The 24,528-nt window shown below is 29.7% G+C and overlaps 1 protein-coding gene across 1 annotated transcript in view; it reads left to right on the forward strand.

Annotated features, from left to right (window-relative positions):
* Positions 1 to 2,507: 2,507 nt before the first annotated feature.
* The window catches only part of LOC131849149 (insulin-like growth factor-binding protein complex acid labile subunit), a 45,166-nt gene continuing 23,145 nt past the window's right edge, over positions 2,508 to 24,528 (forward strand). Inside the window, exon 1 of the mRNA XM_059199145.1 lies at positions 2,508 to 2,557. Within this exon, the coding sequence (XP_059055128.1) occupies positions 2,508 to 2,557 (50 nt within the window). The remainder of the gene's footprint in view (positions 2,558 to 24,528) is intronic.

Consider the following 24,528-nt stretch of genomic DNA (forward strand, 5'->3'; position numbering starts at 1 on the left):
TTACATAGATTATGTTGGAAAATTATTTGATATAGTAAATGAATATTTATTAGCATTCGCTTCGTTTTTCGCACTACCACATTTATGTCAACAAAAGTGAGACCTCACTATTATTATATATCCCTACACGTAAGTAGATATGTAAATATGATTTGAAACTTTGAAACTTTACGATGTTCGAAGAAAATTTTAGATTTCTTAGTTGTAGGACGAGAACAGGATGTAATGTTTTGTTTCAAATTCTTCATTGCCAGTGTCACATAGGGTGGGGGTGGTTAATCCATGAGATTTTTATTATATCTACTGTGTACTTTACTATTATACTTACTTATACTTATTCGATTTCGAAATTGATTTGGTCGTCAACTTATTTGTCATTTGAAATAATTATCATAAATACATACATATTTACTTAAATATATGTACATACCTACACTTCAGCAGGTGTACTCTTGAATCTAATCTCAATATCGATTTCAATTCAATCTATTCTTGTACTGTTCTTTTGAAACGTAACCGAAATCAAATTGAATAAGTCGGTAACAATGTTGGTTAGTGGTTTCTCTGACCACTAAATATGGAATTAATACGTTGCTAGTGTTTAATTCAATGGTATGAAAGGGTGCGAAAAGGTACAATATTATGGGATCTGAATTAGTTTCTGATGTAGACCGGCTGTCCTCAAAATCCGGCCAGATATGCGATTAATTAAAACACAAATTAAGTTGGAGTAATAATTACTACTGAATCACGATTGTGAAACATATAATTCAAAATATCTAATTAATTGATAGTAATTGCGAGCAATTATTATAGAATTATTAATAAATTGATATTCGAGTTTGCATTCAAATAATTAATAAACGGCAAATGTACTATTGTATTATATAAATACACATTTGGAGGTTTCATTAGTATTGACTAGCCATTTGTTACTCACAATCTGCATAATTTTGTAAATAATTACACTTATTCAATTAACTCTGTACGTGATTTAATTAGTTTCATGAGAAATAAATGGGGTTAAGTCAAGATACTGAATTCTTGTCAATTCTTACTTCGAGTTACTTAAGAGAACTGAAAACCACTTCATTTACGAGGCAACTCACTTACTCTGGATAAACACTCAACGGCGGTCCTTAAAAGCTCAAAATGGCGTACGAAAACAATATAATTATTTTATAACATCGATCTTTGTGTAAATCAAGGTACTATTATTATCTGATTTTAAAAACAAGTTATCGAATAACGCAGTTTGTTTATTTAAGTAGTAGCGTTGAAGGAATTTTGATTATCATGTTCACGAAATATTTCACTTGCTGGAACAAAAAGTATGTTTATTTCCTACCCTGTTCTCGGAAAGAATGTTCTCGTAAAATTTTACTTTGATTGTCAACGCATTGTTGTATAATGCATGGAAAGAATAACTAGTATTTTTCATATTATACTTAATTTTTCAAATTTGCAATTCAGGTAATGTTCATATTAAAAAATAAATGTTCTGCTTCAATGTTTATTAAAAAGTGTAATATTACTTACATTCCTAATCTATACAATTTTTATAAAGAGGTTTCAGAGTTTGAGAATTGGACGTGAGGAGTAAACTCATCCGATATCCGAACCGGTATTACTCATCCGATTTAGAATTTTATTTTAGTTTGAACTAGCATATTTATTAAGAAAGGCTATAAGGCTAAATAACATTACGACCAATAGAAGCGAAGCTGCAAAGAAAAATAACGCAGGCGAAGTTGCGGAGATCAGTAGTTAATAGATAAATATACTTGGAACTAAGATAATTGTAAATTATGGCAATAAAATTATATTTTTTAATCCAATTAATTAATTTATATTAATTAATTGGATTTATATTTATATAATTAATTAATATTATGCGGAAGTTCATTACTTTTACATTATTAATAAACTTATAAAATATTTTACATAGAAATGTAGCATTAAATAGTAGCATTTTAGTATATTGTTGTATATCAGTAGATACATAATATTAGGCATGCTTGAATTATATAATTATGCAAATTAAACCTTTGTCTCTGATAATGTGTGAATATGTACATTTATAATGGCTTTCGATACAACGACGTTATAGTGACTGTAAAATAGAAAAATCATGAACGATGGCATAAAGGGATAACTGGCGCCTATTTGCATACACAAGAGAAAAAAAGAGGAGATTTATTGTCTGCTCGCCACTAAATAGGTGCTATCACGCTCACTTTTTAGAAAGCTTAGTGTCCGGCGTAGAATAATGCCTTAAAGCTGGGGGCAACCGGGTGTCAGTAGACGAAACTCGAGGGTGCGCGGCGCGGGACGTGAGGGCCATGAGCCACCCCATCCGAGGCTGAGCTGTGTTACATGGCTTCACGGTGCAGCACTCAGTGACGATCGCGGCCACGACCGAGTCGTGTGTCGGGTGCGCGTTACCTACCGTACTTGCCATGTGTACGTACAAACTTTATGCGAACATTTGACTAATATTATTAAAAATGAAAGAAATAAATCCACGTTCCGGGGGCCCGCCGCGACTTTCATCAAGGTTAGTGTTTTATTTAATCCTATAATTTATTGTTTACAAGTAAGTTAATATTTAGTTATATTCGGACTTCGCGACTTCACGAACCTTTGCGAAATTGTTTGTTTGTCGCAGCGATTGTTTATTTGCTGTGCGATCTAAACTTTTTCGCAATTTTCTTATTTATCGCATTAATAATGAAAACATAATACGACAATATACGAATTATCTCATAGATCATTGTTATATTGTAGTATTAAGTTTTTTTGCGTCCATCTGTTTCCTTAATATCATATAAAACTTAAGCTGTGCGTATTATTTATAAAACTCTATACATTATTTAGAAAAGTTTAATTTGTCATTGGTTATAAAAATGGTAGGTTTTCATATGGATCAAAATCACTATAGGTTTCACTATTTTATTAAAAGTAGTTACTGTTTCTATAGACTAAGCTCATTGATCTCCATTGGGCATTGGGTATAGGGCGTTAATGAAGAATGGGGACCATAACAATTCCAATTGGGAAATAAATCAATTTCCCGGAGCCGGATGAATCCAATCATACATATTGGATCGGATCTAATAAAAATATTTTCTGGTTGGACATAGTAGGAGGTATATAGATTGGAAGCTACCTTTGCACTTAATTGTGTAAGAAAACAATATTATATTATAAATAATTCAATGTATCTGTGTCAATGTAATATATGTGTAAAGTAAAATCACACTATCATTACATACCAACGAAAATATAAGTCAAGTCCCTACAAGCATGTAAATTCATTCGAAATTTTCTGGACAGACATGAAAAGGGTTCGGAAAGTAGATTAGTGGCCTAACGTGTGTAAATATATAGCTAAGTAGGCATATAAAAAATCGGCGAATTTAAAAAGAAGTAGTATACATATCAAAATTAACAATTCACTATTGAGTTGGGAGTTGGTTGTACCACATACATGATCTCAACTCAAAGTGAACGATACTGATCAAGATAAAAAAAAAGGAAACCATTCAAAATATTTCGTATTTAATGTGCGGTTGCGTTATCATCTTTTTAGTACACAAATTTTAAAATACGTATAAATTCTGATTTTCGCTTTACATTTTATTGAAAGCAGTTGAGTTTTATAAATTTTATCCTACTTGACCTTACCTTCTTTATTATCCATTACGGTATTCGGATAAGACGGTACTTATATCCTTTACAACTAAGTCTGTATATTAAATTTTAGCTTTTCATATAGATTTATATATTATTATTTTAAATTATTGCAGTACCTGTATATTCTGTGTTTATAACGAACCGTTATATAATATGAAAAAATAATATTGATATATGAAAAGCTTTCTTAAACATATATCTGCAACATTTTAATAGATGAATAATTAGAATAGAATTGTGTTATGTATGTATGTTAAATGTGCCGATACAGAATTACCAAAAACTTTGTTGGCACTAGATATGATTCTAGATGACCCATATGGTAAGGAATATAGAATTACGTCGTCTGCATTACAATATGAGTAATACGACAGTGTTGCGGGCTGGCAGGCTACCACAATGTTTCACTTTACCGTCGACGTGCCCCATAGCCCCCTACGACACGGAGGCAATGTACATTGTTGACCGCTGTCTCTTCACTTTTGTACTTAACATTGTTGCTTTACGGTAACAAACAACAAAGGAATGTACGCTGTATCTTCCTTTACAGAAGTTCGTTTAGCATATTCATGCAACGTAATATCCAACTTCAATGACAGTGACAATTTAATTTTAATTTAAAAATTATATTATATGCGAAAATTTCATTGTTTCCAAATGATTATTTGTTATTTTTACATTATTCGTTTGTTATATTAATTTACACTTAAATATTTTTTTACTTTAATAATATTCTATAGTGTCTTTCAAATTGATATCCAAGTCAGACATACATAATATTTGAGTCTTTATGTAATTACACTCAATCATACCGGAGACCTTTGTATGCATACCAAATCTAATAATATTAACCAGAATTGAGTACTATATAGTAAAAGTAGTATGAAATAGAATCTATTTTTACATTACCGCTGTAAGTCGTTTATTCCTGCCCATAACTGCACGTCCTGTTAATAATAACTACAGAAAGATGTCAAGCTACATTTATATGTCTATCGCCAATATTCAGGTCAAGACATTTGCGTTTAACCGTGGATAGGTACCTAATGCTACCAATATTTAGATCCTCGGCGGAATTAAGAAGCACTCCCTTGAAACACAGAAAAGTGCGTGTGTCACACCCACACTTGGCATGGTTCTTTTCGCCGTAATGTGGATAGTAACGTAAGGCATATACATATATACGCTGGAGAGTACTTGTTCCATACATTATAGCTCTCGAACGTGGCAGTTGAAGTTGGTTAGGGTAGGCGCTATTTGACTGTTGTAGAAGTGGCTACAGTTCTGGGTTTTAGCTGCTTTTGTTTTTCTTTTCTCCGTATATAGGATTACAGTAAACATTATTTTTATATTTGTTATCTTAGGTTTAGAAAATGTTAGTTTTATGAACTCACAGCTTTTGTGGTGTGCATAAATAAGTAGGGATCTATCTTTTTGTTATTAATTCAAATATAATAGTAAATAAAAACGTTATTTATTAGTTGTGCCCGCGATTTCATGCGTGTATATACATATTTCTGGAAAATGCTCAGAGGTCGACCAATAGGGTCGAGTCAGTAAAATAACGTTGATTATGTAGAGTCGTATAGAGGTTTTATTTCCTGTTGTCATTTCATAACCATTAATAGATACAATATACACGCGTTCGAAGTCACGGGCGCCATTAGTTAATTAATAATATTAAAGGTGGTGTAAAGAAAGATTGAAAATTATCTCTAATAAATTAGAATAAGGTGCATGTTTCTTTTCAGTTTTCTTTAGGCTATATGTTGATCTGTATATAATAACACATTATGTGAAAATTTAATCTAAATTCCTTCAATCTTTACTTGAAATTTTAACACCCAAAACAGATATATAGAAATCCTTGACAGTTAGGTTAGGACCTCAAATAACTGGAGAGTTTATGGAGATAAAAAAAGAATATAGCATACATATAAGTTATGTATGTATTATAATAATTTAAAGTTATAATATTTCGAGAATTAAAAGAAGAAATGGTATTTTGCACTTTTGCTTCTTAAATACAAACGACACAATCCTACATAGGATCTATATCCTTCTTTCTCTAGTAGTCGGGTAAATTAGTGTTAAATTAATATGTACATATACTACATATATAACGTTAAAATCACGGTCAATTTTAAAGTAGTTGTAGGGTAAAATCAAATCGGCGCACTATAAGAAGGGTGCTCCCCTCTATTACATCGATGTTGTCCCTGATCTTAGTGTTGTGAGCACCCCGTCCAATTTAAATTTTGTGTTGCAATTGTATCATACATACTAAATAATTATTGTGTAAAACAATGTAACAGTAAAACAACTTTCCTATTTCCCTGATTTAGTCGGATTTTGCGTAGTAGCAGCTCCGCAGAGAAATTCTCGTTTTCTACTTCTATTTGAGCAAACGAGCTTCTTACCATTTGTACTAAGAAGTCTTTGAATGGAAGTGATTAAGTTCAGAAACTTATTAAGTATAAATACTGCAGAAAACATATAACGTTTTTGAAGTTAGAATAATGAAACACAAATATATTTAAAGGAGATATAACGTAAAGTAATTAGTCAGGAATATAACATTTTATTTGAATTATAACTTCAACGTTTGATATTTATTTGGGAATGTTGTGAACCCCATATAAAAGCGAATTCCACTCACACACTAATCAGAAAATCTGAGAAAATAAAAATCCTTTGAACTTGCTATTTTCCAGGAATGTTTCTCTTTTATTATAAGTATTTGTTAAGAAAAGATTTTTGAAAATTCTCACGAGAACATGCGGCTGAATTGCGATGTTTCATATCAGCATAATAATAATAAATTATATTACATACGTATATATTTATATACATATTCATGTAAGGTATATAATGGCACAGAATTTACTATGCAAAGCATAATAAATATAAAAGAACAATTAGGTATAGACACACCAATCAAATATTTTTGGTTTTCATGTTCTTCAAGCAGAACCTGACAAAAATCCTTTGACATAAAACGTGTGTTCATTTATTGAATACCTACTTATTTACGAACGTGTTTTCGTTTCTTTGTGGAATTTACTCGAATTTTCTCTAGGAAGGTTACTTCTATTACGGACTGTAACAAGCTAAGAAAAAATGTTGTGCAAAACACACATATATTTATGCTTCACTCGCAAAACTTGTTACCAATATTGGCGACGACGAGGCGATTGGAATGAAAATCAATGGTGGCGGTGGGCATTTATGGATAGGTACGCAAAGTTCAGACTCGCACCGATTTTTTTCCTGTAAGAAATTAATGAAGTTCAAATTCAGCGAAAACGACATTCTTAGTATAATGGACCAATAAGAAATCTGCGGGAACGTTAACGAATCTTGAATATTGGTTTTGTTAAATATAGTATATTATTGTTCCTTGATTGAATAAAATGTGATTGGTAGATATTCTTTTAAGTTCTCCTCTCTCTCAGTCGTCACACTGTATAATTCGAGATTAAAGATATTTTATACGATTTAAGAACAATAAAATATCCACTTCTTACATTCTGAGGATAATATATATATATGGTGGACAAAGAATTAGTATGGTAGATAAAGATTCTATTCCATTAATAAAATATGATTTCAATAAACATAAGTGTAGAATTTTAAAATCGTTATTAACGAATATGTCATAAAGCATGGAAGAAACAATTCAAGTAGTTTAGTTGTTATGTACTTTTATGAACAAAACCAGGTAATCGGAAAAAATAAAAGAAGAGAAATGAAAGGAAAAAGTCTTTCAGATTCATGGCTAAACTTATATTATTGCTTATTCTGTGCACAAATTGGCGACGGGAGTCACGTAAAAATCGTAAAAGCGCATGAATGCAATATCGTATCTCGCAAATGTGAGATTTATAGGCAAAGTTCAATCTCCGTTAACGACCTTTTGGAAAGACCCACCGGCAGGTGTTGTTGTAATGAATTGTCATAATTTGATTCATATATATATACTGTACTAGCTGTCCCGGCAAATGTTGTTTTGCCATATAAATTAAAATCGCTATTATAAAATAGGGGTTGATGCTAGAAGGGTGAAAATTTAGGGTTGTATGTATTTTTCAATTCTAAATAAAAATATAATGAAAATAAAATATTATGTCGAAACAATAAAAAAAAATATTTAGGGGTGGATATCCATATCATATCTTATCACTTAGGGGTATGAAAAATAGATACTCGATATAACCGATTCTCAGACCTACTGAATATGCATATAAATTTCATAAAAATCGATCAAGCCATTTGGGAGGAGTATGGTAACTAACATTGTGACACGAGAATTTTATATATAAGAGAAGATATATAATACTAGTGATGCATACGCGAATACTCACAAGACGATAATTAAACTACAATGATTATAAAAGCATCTAAATGAATGAAATGAATTAAGTTATAATATTATATAGGTACCATATTAATAGTATTTACAAAATATCCTCCAAAAAGGGGGAATGAATCTACATTGGGCTTTAACGTTAAACTTTAACTGACAAACAGACAAATAGTTAGTTTTTACGTTTTGTTTTAGGTAGTTTTTAGCCTAGTCACGATTTTATTATATAAAAAGATACATTAAGATTTCGAGTTAAAGTTTTATTAAAGTAAAAAGTTTTATTTGTATCACCCAATTACTATAATATAATAATACTATTAGTGTGCTAATATAAATAAAGGAACATATAAAATATATATTATCCTTTAATTTTATTTTAAATACCTTATTGAGGTCAGCTTTATGGGTTGACCATTCTAAATCTATAAAACTGCTACAAAACTTTGCTAGAGCGTAGTAAGTTTTATAGCGCTGCTGTTTATTATCAAGTTAGTAACTACTCAGGCTACGTAATAACTTGGTGGGGTTACCTGTACAGTACTGTACACTATACAGTGTTAGGTTGACCTTAACAAGGTACTTACAAATCATCTCGGTTACTTATTGTCGAATTTGTAATAAAAAATTGTTATTTGGTTATATCCTGATTTTTTTATTCATCACGGACATCCTGCCAGTGTATTATTAGCACAGCTGGGATAACCATTCTATTATCTTACAAAAAAGTGTTGGCGGTATTAAAACCGAATTAGGTATACCTACTATAGCAGAATTTAAATTCTATTATAGTGGGTATATCTAATTCTTTATAATTAACAATAACATAAAAGTATTAGTATCTTACCTATAAAACATTATTAAAAAAAATGTGAAAATTTCAATACATAGTAACATGCGAACAACCGTAATTATGAGCAATCATTATCCACCTAATTTTTATGCCTCTATTATAGCCCAGCTGTATGTAAGTAACCATAGCAATGAAGCAAATATTTTTTTTTCAAAGTTAATTATAAGTTTTCGAGTATTTTTAGAGTTTGACTGTTAAAAACAAATTTATACAAAGAAATCTAAATATTAGTGTAGATATATCCACATATTGTCATATTTTTTACTCAGTCGATTGCAAATATTAGGTATTGATTTTAATGTGGATTTATTACATTCGGTAATGTAATATTCAGTTGTAAGTGCACATCCATTTTTATAAGCTAACCACTAAAGTTAAACAGCGTGTACGTTATTGCCTCCGTGGTGCCGCGCAGGAGTATGAACACATTACTGTTTGAATATGCATATGTAATACGGCGACAGCTATTTTATTCCTCACAAATAGGTATGTAATAATATAAGTATTTGTTATATCGACATTACTATTCAATAGTATTATGTCTGCCATCCAAGACTCGCGACCCGCGGAAAAATACATTTTTAATAAATTAACATAATTTCTAATCAAAAGTTACACAAGCTATTTCTTCTAAAAACTGCGAGTGAAATTATCGTCAACATTGGTTCATCCGTTTCAGAGATTATATTTTTAAATTAGTTTTTTATGTAAATTAAATGTATGTTAATTTAACAAATTGATGCTCCAGTTCTATTTTTTTTTGTATATATATTCAGTTAGTGCTAGAATATGTACAAAATTTAATTTAATAATAATACATGCCAATTATATTTTAAATTCATTATAAGTATAATAAATTTACTAACATGTTATTATGATGTGATATATTACCGATCTTTACAAATAGTATTTCTATTTTTTGTTTAAATGATTTAAAAATTGTAAGTATATATCTATCAAACATTCGAAAGCAAAAACTTGATTTATAATCTTTTATGTTTAGTTCAGAATCGCTATTATACTTGGACCCCTGCTATATCGACCCTACCAGAACCCTAAAATTGCCGATTAAAATACAAGGGGTTGCTTCATATCGAGGGTGGCATAACGTATACGCATGTTGTGTCTCTCAAACAAGCTACGCAGCTGCATTAAACTGCCATGCTGTATTTTTATAGAGTCTATCTATCTATACAAATTTCTTACATCGTAATTAAAACAATAATTTTATAACAGGTTAACTGTAAGTGGGTAGACAAAACTACTTCGACTAACTAAAGTAGTAGTGTCCAATACTACTTTTTTTTTTATTATTTCTTATGGTTCGAAGACATATTAAATATCCCACATCTGTGTGCTAAAATATGATATGAAATATTGTTACATTTTAATCACACAATTAGAATATATAAAATGTTAAAACGTACAATACGTATGCTAAGTTATTTACAGAAACATTTTTAAATAAATGTTTGTAATGTATAATAAATGTGTAAAATTGACAGGGCACATTTCGCTGGACAATTTACATTTGACAAGGCAAAAGTTATTTGTTCAGTAGGAAAACCCTGCGATACATATTATTACAATAGTCAGAACGTGATAATATTAGACGTACTGAAAAGTGAAAAACCGCTAAAATATATTGAAAACATATACTTTCATACAAATTCTTTTCATTTCATTATTAGTGAAAAATTTAATACCTTGTACATTTTCAATAGACATTCTTATTATAGACATATTAGACGGAAGCGATATTAAATTTCGAGTTAATTGTTTACCATGTAACATTTTGTAGGTTTCACAGGAGCTTAGATATACCAAAGTTAATTGGAGGAACCCTTGAAGAAATTTTAAGTAGATGTTGAGGCGTTTAATATTCGACCTCGTCTCGAATTAGGTAGAGATTTTTATATTCCATTCCACAAAAAGGTAAAAAGCGGCCCCGGGGATCACTCGTTTGTCATAACTTTCGAATCGTTTGACGTGGAGACACAAAATTTGAACCGCAGCTGGATAAAAGTTAAGTTGTAATAATGTTTAGGAAATTATTAATTTGTTTACATATGTTTCTTAAGTTAAATGCCCACAAAGTACTACTTTAACTTAAGCACAACTTAAAATATTGTCAATAATCAATATTTTATTAGTAATCTTAATAAACGAAAACATTTACTTGATTACAATTATTTATTACTAGCTGTGACCGTGGTTTCGCCAGCTTAATATTTTTAGCCTATGTGTTATTCTGATATATACGCTATATTACTATAAATTTTTATCAAAATCCATTCAGTACTTTTTGAGTGAAAACGTAACAAACATCAATTCATACCATATCATATTTTCGCATTTATAATAATAATAATAAGATAAGATTAATATTTACATTAAAGGGAGGTAACGAAATATACATAAATACAAAACTTACATACGTACACTGAAGGATAGATATTTTTTTAGGAAATGCGGTTTCCTTCAGACGTTTTGGATAGGAAGTAAAGAAATATTAAAAAGTAAATAATAACATGGATAGGTTTCCCTGGATATCCTATTTTACAGATTCGTAATCAAAGTATTTGTTTCATAGAGTTTGTTTAATATCATTATTATAACCTGAATAAATAATAAAGGCTCAGATAATATGTTAAATTATCACAATATGATACTTTCAGATATATATTTAGGTTTTTCTACAAACTGCCATACTCTGTTCTAAATCTGCCTGTAAAATGATTCAAAAGTTCATAATGCCAATACATATTCTTTTAAAAAAAGCTTATTATAAAATTGCAAAGTTTGTAAATGTTAGTCATGTTTTTGTAGAACAAACTTAAAATTCGTAGTGCTGACAATATTATATAATTGCACAAATAATAGAATAGAAAATTTATTCAAATAAATTTAATTTAAGCACTTTTGAATATTCAACAATTTTTTTGTAAATCTACCGCTTAATCGGAAAGCTGTCTCATCACAGGAAGAATAAGCAAGAAACTTGTGTGTTGTTTAAACAACAAGGATTGTTTAGTTCATATTTTACAAGTGGAAACGTGTGAATACAAACTACCAACTACCACTAGTAAAATATTTAGAGTCGACTTAATTAATTAGTATTATAACATTAATTGAAAATGATCAATTCAATTTCAATAACGCAGAATATGTATTAACATACATGAACTGCAGTTAGGAATGGAATAGGCGTACTGGATTTATTATACGATGAAAGTTGTGTGTGGCGAACACAATGGTTAGACTTTTACTGGCGTGATGTGCTTGGTTGCTCTAGTTGGCACTTACGATATCTTCAAGATGAAAAATTAGGGTATATTTTTTACGCCATCACAATAATACGCAACACAACAACACTGAAATGTAAATAATCAACTTGTAACTATTTTCTTAAAAAACTTTAACATTTTATATAATTCAAAAGTGGTAAACCACGTAGATTTTTATAGGTTAAATTTAATGATACAAATATTAAATAATGGACTTCTATAATTACAACTGTCATCCATGAACCAATGCTGATAGAAATTTATGATTACGATATTCAATTACCGTATGGCCTAAGTATATAGACACTGATGACATGCAAAACTAGTGAATTTAATTTAATTTTATGTATCTGTTAGTTAATATTGAAATCGAAATATGAATATTTGCTACAAAATTTGTAATTACAAGAGCTCTTGAGTTCACTGGTTGCTTAATTAATGTAGGATTTGAGTAGACAGAAATTCGTTGACGAGGATTTCAGCTAACATTATTGGGTATATTTCTTAAATATAATCTTATTTACAATTTTTAAGATATTCACTTTTTAGGGTACTATTACAAGTATTATGTCAATTATAATACACTAAAGTTATGAGGTTCAAATAACATAGATATAAAATATTCATCTGTTCTATTACATAGACTTTAGTGCAGACTATGCTGTGTGGGGGGTAACTTACTCTTAATTTACATGTTTACAAGTTCTCATTTCTTGTAGGATAATATAATGGTTATATCACATGCACATAACAGAATTTACACAGGCGAGTTATCTAAAACTTCATAATTACTTTAAGAGTCGTCGACTTTCAACAACTCCTTTACGATAATTATGAGTTAATTTAAACGCTGTCATTCTAATACCATGTTACATTTCAATATTTAATGAATTTAAGAAAATAAAGAAAGTTATAAAAGAAGTTAATAGATTTGTTCTAATTTTAATACTGGTGGTAGTGTTTTAAATTAATATAGTGATTAATTGACTAGAAATAAAAGAGACGATTAGAATCTACTATTAACTAAAATGATAGAATAATTATTTCAGGGGTTAAGATTACCTAATAGTTGCTTGTACACGTGCGCTCTTTCACGAGCGATATAATTTTAGTTATTATAATTGATATATTCTATGTATATATGTAGAACATAAACTCAAAATATGATAGTAACAGTATGTCGAAATATAAAACAAACTACTTAAATATAAAAAAATAATACCCCTATTTAGTACTTTAAATTTCATAGAGATAATACGAGTGACGTACATACGTACGTACCTAAGTCATTAACATAAGCGCCATCGTCGATAATGATTGTTAACTAAATGTGAAATTTACCTAGTTAACAAGGCTTGTTCTACGGAAGCAATTCACTTCGATCTAAGCATTCAATCATGTTTATTGAACTAAATACCAGATATACTGATACATATTTGGTAGAATTTCTAATAGGATTTACATACATAATATATGCTCTGTACATGATCAATGAATTTTCTTATAAACTATTCAAATGGTTTAACTGAAACTGGTTATGACACTAACGAAAAGATCAAAAGCATTATATTATAAACGCCTGCTTTTAAACGACGTCATTAAGTAAATGCTATGCGAATAAAGACGTTTACTCAATAATAAAACTTATACAATACAATATAATTGTGGAACTACTAATTTTCAGATTCATAATTGTCATGTTCAAAGCACGAAATGTTGTATATCCGTGCATCATTCATTCAAAAACTATATGATTTTGATTAAATCTCAATTTATGTTCTGGAAGCTAATGAGAAGCTTTGGGTCGTGAAAATATTTCTTATAGGTATGCGGGAATTAGTAAATTAATTAAGTAAAATATATTTTCATTGATTGATATCTTACTTCATTGTACATATATAGACTATTAGACATATTTAATAAAATAATCTAATAAATAATATATCTAAAACCTAATAAATCTATAAAATATCAATCTATGAAAATATATTTTACTTAATTAACGTATATTTACTTAATTATAAATATATATATGAGCGTCTATATATGTTCCGCTCATATATATATATATATATATATATATATATATATATATATATATATATATATATATATATATATATATATATATATATATATATACAGGATCTTTAATTAAATCTATATATGTTAAAGTTAATGTGAATGCTCTACATTTTAATTAATGTTGATAACTGGTGCAGATGAACATTAGTTAATCTGAAAGATATTCAATACATTAGCAATTGGATTATTCCTAAAAAACGTTTCGACTTGTAAAATGTAAACTTACAAGGTTTATTTAAAAGAGCAACACACAAGTTTCTTGCTCATACTTTTTGTGATGAGTAAGCTTTCCGAATGAGCGACAGATTAAAAAAAAATTGTTATGATTATTCAAATGTGCTTAAATTAAGTTTATTTGTATAAATAATTAACTATTCTATTCTATTTATACTTTTCCGCTAAGACGCTTTTATACAAAACAGCTCTACGTATTATTCATATTACAAAAAAACATTATACAAAAAATCTTTTATGAAGTAGAATACGGATGGTATTTAGCTGTTTAGACTACCTACATAAAAAGAAAACTTGCCCGAAATTGCACAGTTCCGGAGTGTTTCCCGCTAAAGTTTTTCACGAGATGAATTTGTACAACCTAAACTACGAAATGGACGGAAGAGGTCCAAGTGTTTGTTAGTTTACTGTGGAGTACAAATAATACTCAGTTAATTCGACGGTTAATGTGTACAGTATAAATAGAATGCTAGTACAGACTTTTTCGCAAAGTGATTTTAGTCCGCTAACCCCTGAAGGTATATCGTATTTATTGCAACTATTTTTATTTGTACTAAAAGCTAAATATTTGTGTGCAATTTATTACACTACCTAATATACTTAGTTCTCATATGTAAGTGATTGCTACAAACATTATATGTAGCTAGTTACCGAATGTACACAGTACTTATGGAAAAGAACTAATAGTATTGACATAAAGAGTGTTTCGGCAAATAGTTATAGCAGCAGTTCGATCTTTAAGTACTTTGTTCCAATTTTCTTGATGCCACGTCCCTTGTTGTTTACTGAATGGAAATATATATATATATACTTACTTATATCTATTCTACTGTTTACAAAGTAGCGGCTATTATATACTTATTATGTACTTTGTTGCGATGGAATACTTGATAGGCTAATTATAAAAAGGTAAGACTTATTTATGATTTATAATACTAGTTTCCATTTAAATTTATAAACAAGAAATTTATCTTTAAACTAGCGAATAGTATCTATGCTACGGGAGATGTTTGTATATATACTACGAATGACTACAGACATGTAATAATGTGGGTACGATTTCCCATTTGTAAAGAAAAGGGGGAATAAAAGAACCGTTTCGTATCCCACGCTGTGTTAATGCCCGCCGTGTGGCCTGCTACACAAAAGATAAAGTACTGTTAACGTCATTACATGATATAAGACAATATAGAGTGATATTGAGAAAACCACTTTTACACCCTGTTAAAATAGTTTGTTCTACGGAAGAAATGGTAGCATAATGTTGTAGACAGTGCAAATTGCTTTTGGAGCCACCTGATGACAGTGCTCGGGTCGTTCCATCTTAGCATCGTTAGGTTGCTCATTTACGGGACGCGTTGTTGAGAATGATGTCTATATTTTTGTGAACAGTTTCGTTGCAAGTTATATAGTTTTTTAATATGGCGTATATACCTATTATATAAAACTAAATGGAATAATTCTTACATGTTAAATATTGAAAGCGTAGTTTTTTGTATTCGATTCAATTATTCTTCTAATAATATTTCTCAAAAAATCAATCAATTATATAAAAAGACAAATTAAACCGATCTTTGAATTCAAACATATATATACAAAATAAATTAGATAAATATTTCTGTTCGAAGGTCGCCGTAACACATGAAAGTTAGCTAGGTTAAATACCACTCATTGCAACAATGTGCGATGCCATTTGATCGAACACAGAAATTTGTTAGATGGCATGCGACACTGTGTATCCCCAGCCATATAACAGGCCGGATCACTCGAGCGGAAATGTACGTGATGGAAACTGTGTGCAGGATTTTATACCTTATTCATAGAATAGTCAAACGTGTAATAAATATACATATTTCAACTATTGCACTTTTAAACATTTCTATTCCGGTAAGATATACTCTAAGACTTACCCAAACAAATTGTATGGTAATATAAGTATTTAAGATTCTTAAATACTTATATTACTATACAAATCTAACTTCACAATGTTTGTTTTGAGTTAAACACTTACTGGTTCAAATTAAAAGTTAGAACAGTATTTATCAAACTCAGTATTAGAACTGAGTCAGGGCATCACATAGCTGAGTTTTAGTACCCAGTTTTTTCGTTGATTCATCAGTTAGTACTCATTATCGCATGCCTAATCCTTGTTGATGTGTATTTACTTTATTTAAAAGATCAACACGTAAGTTTCTTGCTCGTTCTTGTTGCGATGAATCTGTATTCCTCGTTGTAGAACAAAAAATATAACTTTTTAAATGCTTAATATACCTACGCATTTCTTTTAAATAAAGATTATTTCTATTTTACTCTAATGTCATCACTGGTACCATATATACATAGAATGTTAGTGAACTTATATGAACTTCACTAACAAATCAACTAACTAACAATATCAGATATTGAAGGAGCAGAAAAGCGATTTCAAAATATATATTGGATAGACGGTTTGCCGAAATATCGGGAACTCAATAAAAATGAAACGCGGTAAGATCACGTTATTTATTAATTATTCGTATTAATATTAGATGTTGGAGAATTCAAGTTCTTTATTTTTTATGTAGGTAATTCAAATGGTAAACAAGCTGTCAGCCCACCTGATGGTAAGTAGGTAATTGTCACGTAAACATAAACAGCACTGACATCGCATGTCATGTTACGATATCTTACGCCTATGATACCACTTATGTGTTGCAGTTCCGTAGTATTAAGATGTCTTTCCTCTTATTGTGTAGTTTCACCGTCTTTCTTCAACAGAAATACTGCTCACAAACTAAGCTGCTTGGTTGGTGAAATAAGTAGACAGACTTTTTACAATTCTAATTTAATGTCAAGTTTTAAGTCTACCTCTGTAAAACTTGTATCCCAAGTTTTGTATTATAAAGCATTAAGAGATTGTATATGTAAATTTCATTATATACAGCTTTACTGTGTACTTAGTTAGCAATTTATTCATCTGATCTATAATTAAATAGATTTAGAGGTCTTTGTTAGTTGTGGGAACACTTGTCTCGGTCTCCTAATTACAACGGTTGGAAGTTTAATTTCCTTTGTAAATTATATTGCAATTGTATTTGTCTAAATGTAATATTAAATTGGTATAAATGTAAAAAATATAAACGGCGAGCTCTATGGAATGTATGAAGTCTTTAAGATTTTAATTAACGTTTAAGCGGGTCTTTTGTTTAAAAGTGAAACAGTAAATAACGCTTGTTGCGGCCTGTTGTCCTTCCAACCCTCGAGATTCAGTCGAGGGCCTTTCCAATCCGCTTACATTACAACGGGCAAACATGTGATAAAGTTAACATGTAGGTATGGCCCGAACAGAAATACTAAAACAGCTTAAAAGCCTCGCCTGAAGTTTACTGTCAAAACTAAGGAGAAGTCGGATGTTTCAGGAAAATGTTTATATAAAATAAGAGTTTTTATATCTTTACATCATGACTAACATACATCTATACTAATATTAAATCTCGAATGTTTGTCTGTCGGTCTATCTGTTATCTTTCCACGACAAATTGGCTGAAATTTAACATGATAAACTTACAAGGATTTATAAAATGGCCAAGTAATTGTAAAAAAAAGATAAATTGATAATATCTATTTGATAGCTATATAACCTACATCTTATAAACTACCATCTACCTAATCAATATATTATTGCCTAAACCTATTAGTTTCTTGTTAACTATAACTTATAGATAACAACAAGAACGGGATGTATACTCACGTAACCTATAATGTTAATATTCTTTTTCATATATACCGCATGTATATTAATCAAATATCTATTGTATAATATGAACTAGGTATAAGATTATGTGTTACTCCCAATCGGAGAATTATATATATAATAGCTAGATGAAAATTAGGATGAGAATAATCGCCAGAAATACAAATAATGCAATTACATAGAAGTCATTTAAAAATAAGACTAATATAATATACCACTGAGCATTACATAGTCAATACTACCTATAAATGTTTTTATATTATTTCTTTATTTTATAAATTGAAATATGGTTAAAATACGTAAACATTATTATAATGAGTAAATACAAATAAATTGAGTACATACCAATTCTACTAAAATAGATATTTTAATTGCATTTCATTTATTACTGTTAATATAAATTGTATGCATTTTAAATACTTATATCATTCGAAGAGTATTTTTACACTGAAACTGAAACTGAAATTGCTTTTGATGAGATCAATAATAAATTAAATTGAAATTGCATTGAATGGTAGCAACCATATTTGATTGATTTTGTTATTTCATCGGAAGTTTATTCCACAGATATATCGTTTATTTATATTTCAGTACTTTCATTATGTAACGTTTCAAGTTGAATAAGCCATATTCAAGAAAACCTTTTGAGATATTTTCCATTTCACTTCAATTGGATTGCGTCAAAAGTGAGTCTGCAGTCAAAGCGTAGCGTGCTAACGGAAGCGCTACGAGTCTATACGTACCTGACGTTTGACTTGCATAGTTAACAAACATCAAATCGATGGTTCAAAAAATTGGTTGATGTATTTCATATTTGTTTGTGGTTATGTTGAATCTGGATATTGCTTTTCCTCGAAACATGTTACTATGTAATTTTATCTTTTGGATTCTACAAGCTATCGGATAGCAAATTAAAACTACTTTCATTTATAAGTTTATTATTAATCTGTGTGCGACCTACCGATTCTTACGATTTTAGAAGAGAAAAATTAAGTAGATGTTAAGATACTGCAAGTATATTTTAATTTCTTAGATTAACTTTACCATAGTTTTAATAGACGGCAGATAGTTTATGTCCAATTATCCTTCACACAACACTTCTACTCAGACAATCAGACAGCTGTTCATTACCATACTTCTGTTGATAAATCAGAAATATATACACTTGATAATTTTGTTGCATTATTTCTTCTTTAAAAATACTAGGCAACCGGCGCAGTTTCGTTTTTGTAACTTTTTTATAACATTTTTAATTCCAGCTCCCAGATATTATATAACAAATAGCCTTTCTGGATAAATGAGCTGGGTAGTCATATCAATAAAATATTTTCAAAATTGGATCACAATTGAAAGAATATTCAAACTTAAACAAACTATAGTTCTTTATATTGATTATAGTTTAGAGAATATTCCAAACATATGTTAAAGATATGTGCTATATTAATAATAATTATTAAGTATTTAAAGATAAAACAATTTAAATAATATTATTAGCCCTGAAATAGAATTATGATAATAGATAAATAGACAGAATCTATCAAGACTTATTACGACAGTGGCACGTTACTAATTTATTCAATTTCAATTCAATTCGTCACTCTTTGAAAGGTTAGCTAAGGCCCTCGCCCTTTGATCTCTAAATATAACTCTAATAGGGAATCAATGTTTCAAGTGGCGTCACTCGAAGGACAGCCATATGTATGGTAGTTACTGTACACGAGACACTAATAGTCTCATGCCCATCTGTATCAAGTAGCTGGCTTAGGTCGATTGCGGTTAACCTTGTGGTACTCTATATACACATACATATGTAACCCCTATACTACTGTTTGATAGTAATTCATTGGTAAAACAAAAAACTGAGTTAATTAATCGGATATTAAATGATTGATGATATTACAGTATAACAAAAAAAGGTAAAATGTACTTGACTTTGATGAAATTTGTACGGAAACAATCTAAAAGTATATACCTATAACCTTTTAAATAAAAAAGAGTGTTTCAATCGGTTTATACATGACGGGGTTTATAGGTAACAAAATGTATCACCAATTTTTTACTTTTCAGAACTCAGTTAAAGTACTATTAACTGTTCATTATTACAAGCTACCTAGTAGATGTTTGTCAACTTTTAAAAGGCCTTTATGGGCCAAACGCGGATTAACATAAATCTAGCTCAAGGCCATTTTTTATAAAAGGGTGAGGACGGTTAACCTATTATAGCGGCAGCAGAGAAATCGAAAGTCAAATCCGGCCCGCAATATCCTTTATGCTATTCTTAATATTAATTCTATATGAAAACTGATTTACATTATCTTTGTTATGTTCCTACTATGTATGAATAAATTTGTTTTGTTGCGAATGATCTGGCTCGATTGTATAAAGAAAGTAGGCTCCTAGATAATTACAAAATAAAAGTATATGTCCAATAAAGGAAAGCTAAGGCCCTCGTATGTATCCAATATGTCGGATTGTCCACTTCAGGGGCACTGGATATCGCTGCATTTCTGCGGACCCAGGGCTTCTGGACGTGGACAAAGACATAAATATAAATATATGAATTAAATGTATAAAATTGTAATTTACTAACATAGTTTATAAGTTGTTTACTAACATAATATATAAATATCCGAAATAAATGAAATAATAATAATAATAATATATTAAATTAATGTATCCTTTTATACATGTGGTACTTGATACTTACAGATTAATTTATCAGTGCAATTCAAGAGGCTCGTAATGTAAATGAAACACAATTTAAAGCTATTTTTTTAATATATATTACATATATTATAAAGCTGATGAGTTTGGTTGGTTGAAAGTAGAGCTTCGCGTTGAAAAAATGTTTTAGTCATGTAATAGTCTATTTATCGAGGAAGGTTTATATATAACATCACGCAATAGCAAAAAACAGGGAATATATATTTTTTGCTTCTTTTTCTTAGGTGACGCAGACGAAGGTAGAAAGGTCAGTTAGTAGGGTCTAAAATTAACAATTATTACCTTCAGGGTATACTTAGTATCTTATTTATTTACATAAAAATAGTAGGTATTTAATACCTAGAATAGAATAGACCTAGAATAGAATAGAATATAGTACTTCTACGTATAGAAAATGTAATACGTAGAAGTACACTATGGTAATAATAAACCAATCGTTAAGTTGAATGATCCAGGAATGAACCTGTAAATATTTTTAATAGATCATGCCAAAATATAGTATTGTGACAGTACCGTCACAATTACCGATAATAGACAAATCAGTAATGAGGTATAAGCACTTTTGAATAGTCGCACTCTTTAATTCTAGTACTCATCCCAAAATTATTATAATTAGGTAGGTACATAAAAAAATAATACATTTGGAATGGAAATCAAATAAGCTGACGGCTCACCTATCTAACCTATCTAAGTAATAACCTTCGCCTATATCATATGAACAACACTACGGACATCATGTCATATGCATATAACTCATGCGTGATGATTTCCGACATTCGTGAACTTAGTCATATATTGGCTATATTATTAAAGATTTCTGCATTTTGCTATATACATTTCCGAAACATGAATTTTACATAACAGAATATTTTTTATATTTTAAAATCATTGACTGTGAAAATATTGTCAGTGTATAGTTTGCTTCTCTAAAGTTCTACAAGAGTATTTTAATAATATAAGGACGTGGTCACAGACGTTTCTGGGGTACTCATTGACATTAGAAAGTAAAAAGAAATTTGAAATTCGTATTTCGAATACAACATTAATTTCATACTTGAATACATATCATTAATTTGAAAGGAAACATAATATATTAATATAGGAATGGATCGAATGACTTTGATGTATTTTTTTTAAGTTCTTCTTTCTACTTTTTTTAAGGAAGATATATTAAAAAAATAATAAGCTAACATTGCTCCTTGAATAAAAAATATGCTTTAGTCTTTGTTAAAATACTTTCATATTACATTATTATAGAAGCAAGCCTAGTATAATAATATGGATATTTATTTAAACATCCATATGGCTAAACCAAGATAAGACAGACTTAAAAGATTAAAGTATTACTACGATTAATCAAGTTATCTTAGTTCTCAGAATTGGCAATTAAAGGTGGCGCAATGTAGTGAAAGGCATATGCTATGTTCATGTCTACATTGGTTATCCCTTTCTGATAAATATATATCTGTATCATAGTGTAATATATTATATTTTGTGAGCTGAAACTAAAAATCATTTGTTTGTGATAGTTTTCTCTGTTAATTCATGCACATATCCATAATCGAGCATCTCGCCTTGTATCTCCAAAGAATCTTTCATATCGTTATTTAGTTATCGATTTCAGTAAACATTACGATTTAAATTCAATAAGTTACACGTAGGTAGTATAGTCGATTAAGTAGAATAGAATAATCATGTTACGATTGGTTATTCATTATAACGAGTTTAGAAAACAAGGCGGTCTGGCGGGTGGTTCTGCCTTTACTGGAATTTCAACCTCGGCCTTCATTTTTATAGCCCCGAAACACGTACACGGGGTTTTATAAATGACTAATAATTTTGAAAGTCACTAGCGACTCCTGTGTGGGAAAAACTGGAAATAAAACAGCGAATAAGTGTCAGTTAGATAGACGATCGTATAATTTATCAATATCGGTCTAAAGATCACAGTGACTTATTACTGTACGTATTGTCTGATATGAGGGACAATAAAATGCAATATAACATAACCATAAAATCTGTGAAATGTCGGATTAATTTTTATTATTTACATATTCTTTATCAATTAGAATCCCGGTGATATTAATGGACGGGTCTCTCGTTTTTATCGGCAATATTCAACTTTTTGGCTCGACGCTTATAACAATTAATTATTCCGTTGATATTACCGCGTGCTACTTTAATACCCTTTTTATTTGAATACATTTTTGTAATTTGCCGAAGTACATTTATTTATCGGGGATGCGTGGGTCCTTGATTAAATAATTACGGCAGTATTTTTATACTTTGTTAATACACCGGTATTAACTAAGTATTTAAATTTAACTTACTTATTTAAGGTGGGTACTAAGTTAAATTAAAATAAATATTATTATTCATGTGGGAGCAGATGCAAGGAAGGAAATGGTCAATGAATTCAGAAAACTGCGTGAACTAAACTCTACCTTATTGCCGTCAGTTTTATTCTTAAATTGGGCTTCCACAGTCCCGCACCTCCCCGTCTAACGCTGCTTCACACTTAACACACGCATCAATACCAACTTTTATTCCATTTAAATCTCTCTTTTTGAATATCAATAGGCCTTCTTACAAATGCGTAAGTCGTTCGCGGCTTTACCAAGTTCAAATTACGACATTTCTTATACCTTATTCATGCTCAGTCATGATCAAAATTTAGTCTGTGTGTACCAAATAATAATATGTGCTTGATATAATCGTAATATTTTCTTCGTTTGATTGTTAAAAGTTTTAGCAGTAAAACTTTTTGTTGTGAAATTTTTCTTAGATGTTTTACTGTAGTCGCAACAGCGTTGTCTGGGCATAGCTTTATTGGAGAAGTTTGTGAGCTAGTTTGATCTTTACGACCGTAAAAAGTTTGGATCGATTTTGATATCGACAACTAATATTGTAGTAATTGTATTTTGAATAACCTTCATTTGTGTCGCACGTAACTCTGCAAAAATTAAGATCCTTATATAATTCTAGGTATCTATCTATAAAGAAAGTTCTTATCTGGAATATACATCTTTGTTTACTAGACTGCTAGTTATAATTCGTTTTAATAATTTATTAATATATTTGTTCGGTTAATTGTAAATTTGGTCAATGACTATAATATGTACAAGTAATATTTTGTAGATTGAAAGAACTAATATAAAAAAATATATAAATAAAAAAAATATGATTTGAAGTTAAATTCTTTTTGAAATTAATTACACTTAGTTTTTATGAATATAAATCTACAGGTAGAGTAACGCAGTTGTACCCAAGGTTGTGTATACCTATTGTGATATGAAGGCTATGTCACAGAAAAAATGTATTCGAGCTATTTGTAAATCAAATTTTACCGTATCCCGCAGACCTATGTTCAGAAAAATATAAGTGTCGTTATGTCGCCTCCGAGTATGTATATGTTGCTAGTTTTGTTACACCATCCAACGATATTTAGGACACGAAATTCAAAATAACAAAAATAGAATATCGTGTCTTGGGTTATAAAATACATCATAAAATTGTGTACCATTATATTCACTACATGCCTAAATTTGTAGTG

This window comes from Achroia grisella, unplaced genomic scaffold (assembly GCF_030625045.1).
Source record: "Achroia grisella isolate CSIRO2021 unplaced genomic scaffold, CSIRO_AGI_Agris_v1 utg640, whole genome shotgun sequence".
NCBI lineage: Eukaryota > Metazoa > Arthropoda > Insecta > Lepidoptera > Pyralidae > Achroia > Achroia grisella.